The 16299-nt window shown below is 36.7% G+C and overlaps 1 protein-coding gene across 1 annotated transcript in view; it reads left to right on the top strand.

Moving 5' to 3' along the window:
• The window catches only part of MALRD1 (MAM and LDL receptor class A domain containing 1), a 594555-nt gene that overhangs the window by 198107 nt on the left and 380149 nt on the right, over nt 1-16299 (top strand). Inside the window, exon 19 of the mRNA XM_039478847.2 lies at nt 5400-5487. Within this exon, the coding sequence (XP_039334781.2) occupies nt 5400-5487 (88 nt within the window). The remainder of the gene's footprint in view (nt 1-5399; nt 5488-16299) is intronic.

Raw genomic sequence — 16299 nt, 5'->3', positions numbered from 1 at the left:
GATGAGATGCGAAGTGGGTTATAGGGTATATGGATTCTCAGAGGCTACTTTAAAACAGCATGTGAATGTGCATTTTCAAGTAGCAAACTAATTTCAAGATGATTAATAGTGATTCTTTTTAAGATTCTCTTAGGCAGGTTTCAGGAAGGCATTGTTATATATTGGAGGCAAAAAAATCAAAACTAAACAAAAATGTGACCCAATTTTGGCCCTTTTTTTGTACGTCTAAAAACACACCGAGGAAAATGGAACGGAAATGAACTTTGTGGCTTGTGAACCCTTTAAAAACTGCAGGAAGCAAATTAATCTCATATGACTTGAATACTTAGAGATGATATATGTGATGATATGTGTGATGGAAGACATCTGTTTACATTCCAAAGTAAAGCTCAGCTCCCCACATCCTCCCTCTCCCTCCCTATCTCTCTCTAAATGTGTGTATTCTCTCTCACTCAGGAAGATTAGCAGAAAGAATTCTATGCAAGTAAAAAAACATGTCTGAGGTCTTGAATCACCCAATTTCTTAAACCTTTTTTGATTTCTTTTATTATTATTATTATTATTATTATTATTATTTACTTTCTGACCTCAACACAGCAGAGGCTCTGATGGGAAAAGATTCTGTGGGCAGGCAGCGGGTGGGTGGTCGAATCTGGAATACTTCAACAAATGAGACTCCGTCCTTCAGAAGAGTATAAAATGAAACATTTTGTAAGGGGAAGGGAAGCTGAATTGACTTAACCATTCTGATGTACAGATATATTAGAAAAGAATTAAAAGGTCATAGTCCTTCCACAGATGAAATATTTCAACCATGTAGCACCATCCAGCTGCCCTGTTTGGAGATAATTTTCATGGATTTCTTCTGTTTGGCACAGTTCAGCCTTTGAGCAAAGGGCATATTTAAATGGCCTTTACTTTGAGGCATTTGCTTACATTCCAGAGTAAAAATAAGCTCTCCTTGCCACCTCTCTTTATATGGAGGGGAGAATGGTCAGACATGCCAGCAGCGTATTCCAGCTAGGGTCTCCCCATTTTGGATTCCTCTCCTATGGGTGACATATATTGCACACACAGGTAAACATCCAGCCCTCCTCATGTTGTCCTGTGGAAATGGAAGGTGCTTCTCTGGTTGTTGCTTTTCCTGTCTTTCTGTATCAGAGGCCTCATGTCTTACCTCACTGCATGTATGTGAAATAGTGGCAAACCCATTAGCTTCCAAGTAGGATAAAATCTAAAGCCCTTCATGCTTTCTGAGTTAAACTACACAAGGAATGGCAAACCCAAGTAACTATGGGAACCAGGCTTGGGACATTAATTGAAAGAAGTAGGTGATATGGTTTGGCTCTGTGTCCCCACCCAAATCTCATGTTGATTTATAATACCCAGTGTTGGGGGAGGGACCTGGTGTGAGGTGATTGGATACATGGGGGATGATTTCTCCTTGCTGTTCTCATGATAATGAGTTCTCATGAGATCTGGTTGTTTAAAAGTGTGTAGCACTTTCCCCCTTTCCTCTTCATTCTCTTCCTCCTGCTCCAGCCACGTAGGAAATGCTGGCTTCCCTTTGCCTTCTGCCATGAATATAAGTTTTCTGAGGCCTCCCAAGCCATGCTTCTTATACAGCCTGTGAAACTGTGACTCACTGAAACTTTCTTTCTTTTCTCTTTTCTTTTTTTCTTTCTTTCCTTTCCTTCCTTTCTTTTCTTTCTTTCACTCTTGTTTCCCAAGCTGGAGTGCAGTGGCACAATCTTGGCTCACTGCAACCTCTGCCTCCCGGCTTTGAGTGATTTTCCTGCCTCCGCTTTTCAAGTAGCTGGGATTACGGGTGTGCCACCACGCCCGGCTAAGTTTTTGTATTTTTAGTAGAAACAGGGTTTCGCCGTGTTGTCCAGGCTTGTCTCAAACCCTTACCTCAGGTGATCTGCCTGCCTCAGGCTCCCAAAGTGCTGGGATTACAGGTGTGAGCCACTGTGCCTGGTTGAAACCACTTTTCTTTATAGATTACTCAGTCTCATGCAATTCTTTATAGAAATGTGAGAACGAACTAATATAGTAGGTGAGGTTTAAAATAATGAATGGCAACTGACAACCTTTTTGTGGGTACCTAATAGGGAGTACTAGTGTCTGCAGCAGCTGAAGAGCAATGTCTTCTTGTGAGATATCCTATCTCGCAATATCTCACAAAAGCAGTATCTCACAAGGCAACATTGCTCTTAAGCTGTTGCAGACACTAGTGATCAAGAGCACTGATGGAGTTAAACTAAACTCTTATGGACTGGGTCCAGCCCAAGGGTCACCATTTATTCTTCTCTATCATAAATGGTGAGATATTCAAGGATAGGGATGAATTTATTTCTTCCTGGTAACCATGGAAACACTTGGCACAATGCCTAAGTAGGCACTCATTTTTCTTTTCTGAATCAAAGATTCTCAGCAAGCTGTAAGCCAGACATTAGCTAAGAAGAAATAAAATATAAAGCCAAAAGATCAACATAAATTTTGCCATGATTTTTTCTAGAATAAGAACAGTCAGATTTGGTAGACGTCATATTTTCTTCATTTTAGTAATCCTCTTACAGTTGTCGACTACCTATTCCAGCATTTTATTTTGTCTTTACTGTTATCACAATGTTATTTTTATTATCCATTTCAGTGCCCAGTTTCTTACACAGTTTTAATATGGCACTTACACCCCTTGTTTCATGATAAATGGTTTTCATATGTCTCCTATAATAATTGAAAAACTCCAATTATTCTGCAGTTTTGTGTAAGTGATAGAGTCAGCCACAGCATGAGATCCATAAAATTTGTCAGGCCAAATCTGAGTTTAATTTCATAGAGATTGGTTTCAGGGTTATATAAACAATTGTAAAGTTGATTTAAAAACCCTTTTATATTGTATCCAGCAAATATTTTCCTAAGTATTGGCCTAAAATGTTTTCAATTCCAAGCTGATTTTCTACATGCTCCCAAGAATTGTAGGTCAGGTGGTGAATTATTAGATAGTTGTTTGAATGTGTTTATGGGTTTAACTACTTAACACATTAGTCAGTTGTTAAAACGGGCTACAAGAGAGATTCATATTATGCCTTTCATTCTGTTTGTGCATTTTTAATTATTGGAAAATCCAATGAAAAGTAAGTGGATATTATTAAGAAGTATAAGACAGAACATAAATATTTGTCCTCTAGGAAATTATAAGTGGATAGCAAGACAAGATTGTTCTTAGTTCTGAATTGAAAAATAGATTGGAATAGTCTCAGAAAAATGCTTTTCCTAAATATTCAAAAGAGACTGAGACTGCAGTTGTACATACAAATGGACAATTTCAGTGTCTCAAATTGTAACTATTGTTCATTAATTCTCAAGAATGCTAACATTTAGGAGTTAGCAAATTGAAGGTATTTTGGTAAAAATTATTATTAAATTGAGTATTCGAGCAATATCCAACTGTCTTTTATTTTCACTTGTTTCTATTTCTTCCCATTGCCTTTGACTGCAGGTAAAAGCAATATTAAAATACTTCTCATGCAGTATGAAGTAAATGTCAAAAGAATTGCCTTGTGTAAATCACATTCTCTCATAAGTTCTGCTAACCTGCTATGGCTCTCTCTGGGTTACAGAATTTTTCTGAAATTTTTATAGTCAAATCTTTAATTTGTGACTATATAAAGACAAGTGTTGGAACAGTTGAGTCCAGACACCAGAATGGAGCTATGAATGTGTGTATATCTGTAAAGTTGGTTTACAGCTATTTATATGTACAGTACGCTCACTCTCTATGAACTGGGATATTAATATCAATTCTCTATTCTTTCTCATTAATAAGGTAATGGTAATCATGAGCAGTGTGGCCAAGTCAATAGTATTTATTTTTATTCTAGTTTTTTCCTTCTCTTGCTGTATCTTCTGAGATTTTGTTAGCATGTTCTATGTTGTGTTGCAGTGGGATTTACATGTATTGGCATAGGATATTCGTTAGTGATTAATTTATATTTGTGCCACTTCTCCATTGTTCACTCAGCTCTATTTTTAAAAATAAAACAGAATACATTTTCCTGTAGTATGTTCTTTCAAATTCTATCTGCTGGTTTATGTTTATGTTGAAAATAATTGTATGATTTTGTACTAAACATTCTTTAACATTTTTCTCTGCCTATAATGTCTTTCCTTCATGATGGTGGTGGGAAGAAGGATGCATTTTATGTATGGAGAGACTCTTTGTGAAACAGCAGGACACTTCTTATATAACACCATTAAATGTTGTTCAAACAATGTCAGGTGGTCTATATTTGCCCACTAGTTCTATGAAGAAACATTTTTCAAATTACTTAATTTCCTTAGTAACCAGGGAGAAAATCCTGGTAGACCTCAAGAAAGAGTGGAAAGCTGGGGAAAGATGCTAAGAGGTTTGAGGTTAGCAATTTGACCTTTTAAAACTTTCTTCTTAAAGGATAATGTCAACAAATAATGTATGTGATAACTTTTAATGAAGGATAGAGCTTGAAAAATAAAACTTCAATTCCAACGTATAACATTTTTGAGGAAAATTAAGTGAAAAACATATGTTCATATAATAATGCAAAAACTTAAATGTGTTTTTCTAAGCTTGAGTTTGCGAGAATTTCTTTATTATTAAATTATGGTGAGACTGCTAGTAAGCATGCAGCACATTTGCAAAAGTATTAAAATAATTCATCATGATTAATTATGTTACAGTAAATCTCAGCTGTAATCACAATCTACCCTATACTACAGTGGTTTCTCTATATGTGGTATTTCATATTTTACTAAAGTTTTGGTGGAACTGCAGCTCCTGTAGCAGCACAAATGTCATCTGATTTCACTTTGATTAATGTGGCCCTAAAGGAGATCTAATCACGATTAGCCAGTTTCATAAAGTGTTACAGAATCAGCGTCATGTGAGATATGTTCTAAAGCCCTTAAAAATGTATATCCTAGCAAGTAGTTCTGGTAGCAAATTGCATTTCTAGGGGAACGAGGGGGTTTAACTTGGGAAATAGATAACCTAGGGGGATCAGGGGACAATTACTTGCCTTCAGATACTTAAAGGACCAGAGGAAAACAATGCCAATCTAGAACTAATGGTTGAAAGTTATAGAGCAGTGGTTATCAATCTAAAATACTGAAATTTCAAAGATGGCAACTCATCAGAAATACAGTGAGCTCCATGGATCTGACGGGCTCAATGAAGTATGGAGATTCTTGTTAGTAGAAGTGTTCAAGGCGAGATGATCACTTAAGGAGACTACTGCAAAGTATTTTTTTAATGGCACAGAAGAGTGTTATTTTTGGGTAAATTCTAAATTCCCCGTTAACCATTTAATAACTAAATTTACTTTGCCACATAAAGAATTTTTTTATTATTATTACAGATATTGGTGGAGGCTTCAGTGGGAGATGGCTTCACTGGAGATATTGCGATTGATGATCTGTCATTCATGGACTGCACCCTCTACCCTGGTAAGAGAGAACATTTCAATTTGGGGTTATTTCTAAATCTGTTTACTTGGAAAACTTCCAAGGAAATCAATATTTCATTTCTAAAAAATTTCTAGCATGACCTTGCCTTTATTCCTTTTCTCAAATCGATTAACTCTGGAAAAGATTTTTATTTTAGATCTTTGCTAGTAATTAGTTTTAAAGTGTCGACATTGTTAAGATGTTTGAATCACTTATGTCTATGTCTTATCACGTGCAAAATACTAGAAAGTCATGTCTGAAGTTAAAATGTTATTCTGTTACTCATGTCTGAAGTTAAATGTTATTATTATATTTAAGGAGTTAAAATAACCAAAATCATTTGCCTTATAATTACATTGTATTGGATACTTGGTTAACTTCTCAGTTATCTTCAGTGGTATTTTACTCTCAGGAAACACTTAAAGTATTTCTAAGAATTATTGTCAACCATTTCTTCACTATATTATAGGTTTATGTCTATTGAAATGACATAAATGACATTTTTCCCAGATTTATGTATCCATTTTCAAACTTTTCCCCTGAACTCCAGACTTACGTACTATCTACCTATTCACTGGCTCAACCTGGAAGTCTATTAGGCATCTTAAAGATAATGCTAGAAAATAACCTAAAATAAACACAACCCAGGCCTTGAATAGTGTTATTAGGAGAAACCCATTCTGGGAAGTACATAGTGATCTAGGAAGACTGGATATTAAACTCAGAGTTTGGCACTCAGACTGAGAGCTCTTAAAGTGCATTACAAGAGAGAGCATGATCTCCTCCATGGAGTGATCACAGGCTGGGACCCAACAACATTCTCAATTGCTGAAAACTTAACCTCCATCCCTACTCCATCATCTTGGTCTCAATTGCTGAGCAGAGCACCAACTTTATTGTTGGCAGAAATGGAGGATGAGGCTGATTCCAGTCTTTTCAGTTGTAGCTATGCAATGCAGCTCTGATCCTTCCGTCCACTCATAGAACTCTGGAGATAGCCAAATCCCTGTCTTGAAGGCCAGCAAAATGAGAGGCAGAATTTAACAAATTTACCCTTAGCTCTCAATGCCTAAAAGTGAATTCCTGATTGCATGTTGCCTCTCAATTCTGTCATGCCTGCATACCTCCCTGCCTGAGCAAATGACAGTTTATGTCTAGCTGCTTATTCCATATTAATAAATTTGGTCTATATTAACAAATCTGGTTTAGAACCCACTTCTTACTGCCGTCACCACTTTCCATTTGGTCCAAGCAACCAGTGTCTATGCACGAATTATTGTAATTGCTTTTTAAATGATCTCTTGGCTCCTACCCTTCAGCACTATGTTCTGAAAACAAAAATTAGCCAGGTGTGGTAGCAGCAGGTACATCACCTTTTTACTATTTCACATATTTCTTTTCTAACTTAGATGAAATTGTGTTGTGCTATTGTCAGAATCTTCCTGGGAATTTCTATCTCATTTAGGGAAAAACTCAAATTAATGATAGCTTCCAAGGAATAAATGACTGACCCCTTCTACCTCTTGAATTCACCTTTCACCAGTGTGTATCTCACTTACTTTTCCTTACTACAACAGCCTCTGAACTAATACTAGAGCACTTCAGCCAATTCATGGTGTATTCATCCGTTCTCACACTGCTAATAAAGACACACTCAAGACTGAGTAATTTATGTAGGAAAGTGGTTTAATTGACTCACAGTTCCACATGACTGGGAAGGCCTCACAAGCATGGTGGAAGGTGAAGGAGGAGCAAAGTCACATCTTACATGGTGGCAGGAAATGAGATTGGGTTCAGGGGAACTCTCCTTTTGTTTTTCTTTCTTTCTTTTTCTTTTTTGAGGAGGAGGAGTTTTGCTCTTGTTGCCCAGGCTGGAGTGCAATGGTGCAATCTTGGCTCACTGCAACCTCTGCCTCCCAGGTTCAAGTGATTCTCCTGTCTCAGCCTCCCAAGTAGTTGGGATTACAGGCACCTGCTACCACATCTGGCTAATTTTTGTATTTTTAGTAGATATGGGGCTTTACCATGTTCGTCGGGCTGGTTGTGAACTCCTGACCTCAGGTGATCCACACGTCTTGGCCTCCCAAAGTGCTGGGATTACAGCTTTGAGCCACCAGGCCTAGGAAGAACTCTTCTTTACAAAACCATCATATATTGTAAGACTTACTCACTTTCACAAGAACAGTATGGGAAAGATCCATCCCCATGATTCAAGTACCTCTCAGTGGGTTACTCTCATGGCGTGGGGATTGTGGGAGCTATAATTCAAGATGAGATTTGATTAGGGACACAGCCAAACCAATCATATGGTGAGGGCTTTTCCAACTGCTGTTCCCTGTTCCTGGAACAGGTTTCCCACAGATGTTTATCTGATTCCCTCCCTTACTTCCTTCTGGTCTCTGCCAGAGTTTCTTCTTCAGGGAAGGCTTCTCTGAACACAACACATACATAGTTTCTTTCTTATCTAGCATTTTCTATTTCCATTTCTGGTGTTATTTTTCTCTACAACACCTACCACCCTCTTAGTTAAATTTCTGTTTTCCCCCATAATGTTAGTTGCATGAGAGCAGGTACATCCCCTGTTCACTATTTCATCTCTAACACCTAAAACAACATCTGACACATACTAGTACTCAATAAATATTTGTTGGATGGATAAGTAGATAGAGGGATGTCAACATTTTAGGTGTTTTATATATTCTTGTTATATATTTTAGTTTTGATATTGCTAAAATATTAAGTATTTCTATGTGCCAAATACTATATTACGTGTCAGTCAGCTTTTGTTGAAAGCCAAGTCTCAGTAGCTTATGACTACAGACCCATTTATTTCTTGCTCTCAAGTGTGTGGGTTGGCATGGAACAATAAGAGCAAAGAGATAGACAGATATACAGACAGATCTTATTCATAGGTCTGTGTAAAAAGCATATTTAAATTTTCAATTGGGACATGGTATACATCTCATTGTGTCTGTTGATGTTCATTATCCATTGATCAGAGCCTAACAACGTATTTTCCACCTACAGGAAGCTGGGCAAGGGTAGAGGAGATAGAAAATCTTTACAAGAAAGGGAGGTGATATGTAGGCACGATATTACAACTGACCACTCACGTGTATTTTATCTTTCTTAATCTTATAATGTTTTAAGAGTCTAGAAGAGTGCCTGGTGCATCATAGGTGAATAGATGTTGTATGTGGAGCAGGATTAATGCCTTTATTATCATCCCAGTTTTATGGAGGAAATTGAAAGGGAGATAACCTGCTCATGAGTACCTAGCTGTAAAGTGGCAGAACACAGTGACTACTTCTTGGGACCATAATGTTCACCACTAGTATTAAACTACTCATCAAACACACTAAACCTGCAAGGAAGGGGCTGCAATTTCCAATTTATAGATATGAAAAATTAAAGAGCATAAGCAGCCTGGATGAGAATACAAAATTAAGGATTCAATTGTGATTGACCTTAGCTGCTCTGATTTTAGTGGCCAGGGCTTTCCCCACATTGCCCCCAAATCTGAGATAAGAGAGAAACACTGTGACCTCAGAGTCAGAAGAGAACAAAAAAGAACACGGAAAAGAAACATGAAACTGTCGAAACTGTTGCTTCCCTAATTATCTGGTTAAATCCCTTCGGTGGCTTATAGTTCCAAAGGGAGGTAGAACAGGCAGAGATGTGAAATATCAGTTACAGAGTGCTAGTCCCAATTTTCTGTTTCAAGTTTTGGAAGAAAAATATAAAACTTTACCAACTGTTTGAGCTGTGTGTGTGTGTGTTTTTTTTTTATTGCATTGGCTTCATAACAAAAGAAACTGTGGGTCAAAACCACAAGGCCTGTTGAATTCATAGGTTTCATAAAAGACTTTGATATAATCTTGCCATAAGATGAAACAAAAAATAAAAATTGGTCTCTTCATAAAAAATGTTACTCTTGATGCTTTCTGGTCATTTTTTTTTCATGGCATTATGCCCCTGGATATACACCCGGAACTGGGATTGCTAGATCATACAGATAGTTATATTTTTAATTTTTTAGGCAACCTCCATGCTATTTTTCATAAGGGTTGTATCAGTTTATATTCCTACCAACAGTGTCTAAGAGTTTCTCTACATCCTCACTGACACTTGCTGTCTTATAACTTTTGTTAATAGATGTCCTAACAGATGAGAAGTAATGTATCGTCATAGTTTTGATTTGCATTTTCCTGATCATTACTGATAGTGAGTGATTTTTCATATACCTATTGTCTGTCTTTTTTGGAAAAAAGATGTCTATTCAGGTATTTTGCCCTTCTTAAAATTGAATTCTTTGTTGTTGTTTTTTTGTTTTTGCTGTTGAGTTGTATGAGTTTTTTAGGTAGTTTGGATATTAACTCCTTATCAGTTATGTAGTTTAGAAATATTTTCTTCCATTGTGATTTTTGTACATGATGTAAGAGTCCAATTTCATTTTGCTTTGCATGTGGATATCCAGTTCTTTAACACCACTTACTGAAAGAGATTATATTTTCCCATTGTGTATTCTTGTCACTTTTCTTATAGATTGCTTGACTATATGTGTATGGGTTTATTTCTGTGCTTTCTATTATGCTCCATTGGTCTATGTTTCTGTTTTTATACAAGTACCATGCTTGATTACTACAGCATTGTAATATAATTTGAAATCAGAAAGTGTGATGCCATCAGCTTTTTTCTTCTTGTTCAAAATTGCCGTAGCTGTTTGGAATCTTTTGTAGTTCTGCGTGAAGTTTTAGGATAGTTTTTTCTATTTCTGTGAAAAATGCCATAAGAATTTTCATAAGGATTGCCTTAAATTCAACTGCAAGACAGATATAGATTGCTTTTAGTAGCATGGACATTTTGACAATATTAATTTTGATACATAAACATGGGATATATTTTCATTTATTTGGATATTTTCCAATTCATTTTATCAATATTTTATAGTTTTTAGTATACAGATGTTTTATCATTTTGGTTAAATTTATTCCTAAGTAATTTTTTTCTTTTTGGTCCTATTATAAATAGAATACTATTATTAATTGTTTTTAGACAGCTTGTTTTGGTGTATTGAAACACAGCTGATTTTTTGTGTTTCATAATGTGTTTATCTTATTTCTTATTTGACCAGTGTTTTGGTGGAGATGTTCGGGTTGCCTACCTGTCGGATGAGATCATCTGCAAACAGGAATCATTTTACTCTTCTCTTTCCAGTATAGGTGCCTTTTATTTCATTGTCTTGTGTAATTGCTCTAGTTAAGACTTCCAGTTTTACGTTGGATAGAATTGGGGAGAGTAGGTGTCTTTTTCTTATTCCTGATCTTAGAGGAAAATCTTTTAGCTTTTTACCACTGTGTGTGATGGGCATTTGGGTTGGTTCCAAGTCTTTGCTATTGTAAATAGTGCTTCAGTAAACATACGTGTTTATGTGTCTTTATAGTAGAATGATTTGTAAACCTTTGGGTATATGTATACCCAGTAATGGGGTTGCTGGGTCAAATGGTATTTCTGGTTCTAGATCCTTGAGGAATCGCCACACTGTCTTCCACATGGTTAAATTAATTTACACTCCCACCAAAAATATTTCTTAATGTAAAAGTTACATCATTTTTACAATCTCAATAATTTCCATAATTAGGAAAATACAAATTAAAATGCCAAGTTCAACAAGGATGTGGAGCAACAAGAATTCACATTCATTGCTGGTAGAAATGCGAAATAATATAGCCACTTTTAAAAAGGTTTGACATTTTCTTCTAAAATTAAACATTGTTTTACCATGTGATCCAGCCATCGCGTGCTTTGGTATTTACTCCTATGAGTATATTCACACAAAAACCTGCATATAGATAGATGTTTATAGGAGCTTTGTTTACAATTGCTAAAACTTGGAAGCAACCAAGATGTCCTTTAGTAGATAAATTAGTAATAAACTGGATCATATCCAGAGAATGGAATATTATTCAGTGCTAAGTAAATGAGCTATCAAGCTGAGATATGAAGGAAATTTACCTGTGTATTACTAAGCGAAAGAAGCCAATAAGAAAAGGCTACACACCCTATGATTCTGACAATATGACATTCTGGAAAAAAGAAAAGCTATGGAGATAGTAAAAACGTTAGTGTTTGCCATTGTTTAGAGGAGAGAGTAGGATGAATAGATGGAGGATTTCTACAGCAGTGAAACTATTCTGCCTGATACTGTAATTGCTGATCTAAGTGCTGACAGGAATAGGGTATCAGATTTGGGGTGGCTGAGAACAAAAATATCCAACAAGCATATGAAAAGATGCTCGACATGGCCAGTTAAGGAAAATGCAAATCAAAACCACAGTAAGACATCGTGTCATACCCATTAGAATGGCCATTTTCTAAATAATAGAAAAATAGCATTAGTGAGAATGCAGAGAAATGAAAACTCTTATGCATTCTTGGTGGGATTGTAAAGTGGTTCAGCCATTACGGAAAGCATTCCTCAAAAAATTAAAAATAGAATTACCCTATGATGTAGCAATCCTATTTTCAGATGTCTATCCAAAATAATTCAAAGCAGGATCTTGAGGTATTTGACTACCTTTGTTCTTTGCTACATTATTCATAGTAGCTAAGAGGTGGAAGAACCCAAATGTCTATTAACAGATGAATGGATAAGGAAAATGTGGTATATAAATACAATGGAAATATTATGCAGCCATAAGGAGGAAGGAAATCCCATCACATGCTGTAATAACCTAGCTTGTGCTAGCCTAACTGACTCCATCTTAGCTGTGAGCCTGACATGCTTCTTCTTAGCTTCTCCCTCCCTGCCTCGGTCCCCTGAGGTGCATTACTGGGTCACGCTGCACTCAAAGCTTTGAACTGTTAAGAGTGGTTCACACTGTTCACAGTACCTGTAACCATTGTAACTGTATCAGGCTTGTCAAATCTACCTGTTACTGTGCATACCCTCCTTGGTAATTGATTGTGTGGAGAGAGTTTGTGCTAGAGTGAAAGAACATGACATCCTGCTGTAATTAAACACAAACTCTCATTGAAATTTTGACAAAATATGTCTCTTTCCAGATGACATTTTTGATATAGGATATACAAATAAAAAGTTTACATGCATCTCCTAATGTATTTTAATTATATATTTTCAGTAAAATTATGTAAGTAAATTATGCCCTGAAATGTCACAGCAAATTAGTGATCAAATTAGAAGATTTATTTATTTATTTGAGATGAAGTCTTGATCTGTTACCTGGCTGGAGTGTAGTGGCATGATCTTGGCTCACTGCAACCTCAGCCTCCCAGGATCAAATTCTCCTGCCTCAGCTTCACGAGTAGGTGAGACTACAGGCACATCAACACACCCAGCTAGTTTTTGTATTTTTAGTATAGATGGGGTTTTACCATGTTGGTAAGGCTGGTCTTGATCTCTTCACTTTGTGATGCACCCACTGTGGCCTCCCAAAGTGCTGGGATTACAGGCATGAACCACCATGCCTGGCCATTAGAGGATTATTTTTAAGACCTTGTATTTAAACATTTTGAAAGGGTGATTTTCAAAGAAATCTCTTCCATTTTTTCGATTGAGACACATAAAATATTCATCAACCTGGCCATTCAATGTTTTGCAGGTCTCAGTAAATTCTCTCATAGTGATTTTTATAATCTCCTGATAGCTTTATGTGAAAATAATTTTTCTCCAAGGTTAGTGAATTTTTCTTTCTGATTCAAACTCTGTCCTTCAAGATCTTCAAAATCATCGGCTTTCAAAAATGATAAAATGATTATCTTTTTAATTTTTTTTGAAATTTGACTATAACAGCGGATGCATCAGATTTCTGTGGAAGGTAGTTAACATTCACCTCTAATTGGATTCTTATTTTTGTTCAATGACTTAGATTTGAGTATATCCAGCTGGATATAGAATGAAGTTTCCATCTTGTTAGGATCTGCCTTTTTTGTATTGTTGTCATTGTCTTTCTCTTTTAGAAAATATTTCTTTTTACATTTATTTTATTTTGATTGCTTTTTATTTTTAGTTTGGCATGAGGGATGTGGAGGTGGGGGGTCTCACTCTGTCACCCAGACTGGAGTGTAGTGGTGTGATGTTGACTCACTGCAGCCTCAACCTCCCAGCTCAAGTGATCCTGCCACCTCAGCCTCCCATGTGGCTGGGGCTACAGGTGCAGGCCACTATGCACAGCTACTTGTATTTTTTGCTTTTTTAGCGATGTTTTGCCATATTGCCCAGGCTAGTCTTAAAATCCTGAGCTCAAGTGATCCACGTGCCTTAGCCTCTCAAAGTGATGGAATTACAGGTGTGAGCCAGCACGCCTGGGGAGAAAATATTTCTTATCCCTAAAAACTGACTCCTTCTCTTCTATATCTTACACATCTAATCTTGGAGAAGAGCATGCTCATTTACATAACAATCCATTCATCATTTCATACTCACCCCTATAGGATCAGAATACTATTTCCTTGTCTTAGTCTCTCATGTAGACTGAGCTCTCTCTGGTAGCCTAACGTTCCTGGTCTCTCTTTGTCTTCTTATTCATTCCTAGAGGAAGGAAGAGCAACAATGGATTAGTGAGTTTTCAAGAAGAACCTGAGTATGCTTACCTGGTCCCTCACCTCCTCTTTACTTTTTAGCGTTAACTCGCTAAGAAAATGGGAAATCTGGCCAACTCCTCCTTGCTATAGTTTCACACAGGGAAGCCTGGAAGGCATAGGTTATAACAGGGAGTCTTATTTCTGGGTTTCGAATTTTAGACCACTTGTCTACAGATACAGGCAATTTTCTTCAGGATTAGCTACATCAATACAAAGCTGATATTTTGATCTGCTGTCTAAATATTAGTTCTTAATTGTCTCAACACTTGAGCTAAGAAATAAAGTACTAGTTATTGGACTTTCCCCAAATTCCCAACAGCATGCAAATCTCCAGTCCTCCAGACACTGGATGTTCAATGTTGCTCAGATCTTTGCTCTTTCCTCTAAACCATCTCTGCTTTGGTTTATTAGTTGCCTGGATTAAAGAAAGTGCTTAACTATTGTTTTTTTCTAGAGCAACCTGCAATTCATACTTCACACTGATGTCAAAAATATATCTTGAGGCCGGGTGTGGTAGCTCACACCTGTAATCCCAGCACTTTGGGAGGCCGAGGCGGGTGGATCACGAAGTCAAGAGATCAAGACCATCCTGGTCAACATGGTGAAACCCCGTCTCTGCTAAAAAAATACAAAAAATTAGCTGGGCATGGTGGTGCATGCCTGTAATCCCAGCTACTCAGGAGGCTGAGGCAGGAGAATTGCCTGAACCCAGGAGGCGGAGGTTGCGGTGAGCCGAGATCACGCCATTGCACTCCAGCCTGGGTAACAAGAGCAAAACTCCGTCTCAATAAATAAATAAATAAATAAATAAATAAATAAATAAATAAGTAAGTAAATAAATTTGTGTATGTGTGTGTATGTGTGTATATATCGAAGCAGAAATTTTATATCTTGGTATCTCTCCACATTTTTGTGTGTTTATTTCAGACTCCTGAGTTGAATTCATCTGGCTCTTTGTGGTAACTGTCTACTCTCCAGTTCCATATCTAATGACTCAATTATTTGCATGCTTATCATATTGTAAGATATTCTCATGCCAAACTCTCATAATACTTAAAATAAAAAAAAAGTTTAATATATTTCCATGCATCCACGCAAGTTTTTTTTTTCTCATTGCCCATAAAGACCTTGTATTCTTTTTCACCTAGTCAGATGAGGTCATCATCCTTTGAAAGTCAGTTTAAACATCAGCTTGCCAAGATATCTTCTTTGACTCCCATCGGATGTATGGTTTTCCTGTTTTCTTTCAGTAGGCTGTAAAATCTTCCATTTGTTATTTTTATTCATCCATCCATCCATCCATCCATCCATGTATCCATCCATTTATTCACTTGTTACTGTTAGCATACCTACCATATACCATGGTCTTTGAATTGTGCTAGGGAGGCAGGAGTGAAAGATGCCATTCTTGTTTCCATAGAGTTATAGCTCTACCATAAATTTATCCCAAATAACTAATGAAAGATATATCTGCCTATCTTGTTCACTGGACTGTAAACTATTTAATGGCAGAGATGGCATATTTGGCTTGTGTTCTGTGCAGAAAACATGAAAAGGGAGAAGAAAAGGCACACACAGAATGCCTTGAAGGGTAAACAAGGTTTATCTCGTGAATGGCAATATAGATATAATAAGCAAATAATATAATAAGCAAATTAATATAATAGGCAAATTGGTATAAGAAGCAAATGATACAGTAAGCAAATTGCAATAGGAAGTGGAGAAGGGAAAAAAATATATATGTATATATATATATATAAAGATATATATATATATAGATAGATAGATAGATAGATAGATAGATAGATAGATAGATATTTACACTCAACAGACTGTGGAGGATTCACCACCAAACTGGGAAGCAGCAGCCTGGGCTCCAGAGTTGGCCATTCATCCATGCACAGATGAGGAGAGGTCTCATGGGGCTTCAGTGTAGTCTGGGATCCTAGCTCTTTTTGTAACGAGTTGTTTGGCATGAGGTCCAGTCACAAGGACCCTTTGTGACTGGACTCAAGGAATGCAAAAAGTCAACCTGGTTTTGCAATTGTCTATTGGTTTTCAATAACTAACATATAGGAATAGAATGAAATAGAGATTGCTCCACAACAGCAGTGGATGAACACCTTAAGTGGCTCACACAACCCATTTCAGGATTTGGTGACCATCATTTGTGTCCATTTTCAATTGAGTTCAAATTTACTATTTAAC

The sequence above is a fragment of the Saimiri boliviensis genome, chromosome 8 (genome assembly GCF_048565385.1).
Source record: "Saimiri boliviensis isolate mSaiBol1 chromosome 8, mSaiBol1.pri, whole genome shotgun sequence".
NCBI classification, from domain to species: domain Eukaryota; kingdom Metazoa; phylum Chordata; class Mammalia; order Primates; family Cebidae; genus Saimiri; species Saimiri boliviensis.
The sequence above is the reverse complement of the archived record's forward strand: the minus strand, read 5'-3'. Positions and strand labels throughout refer to the sequence as shown.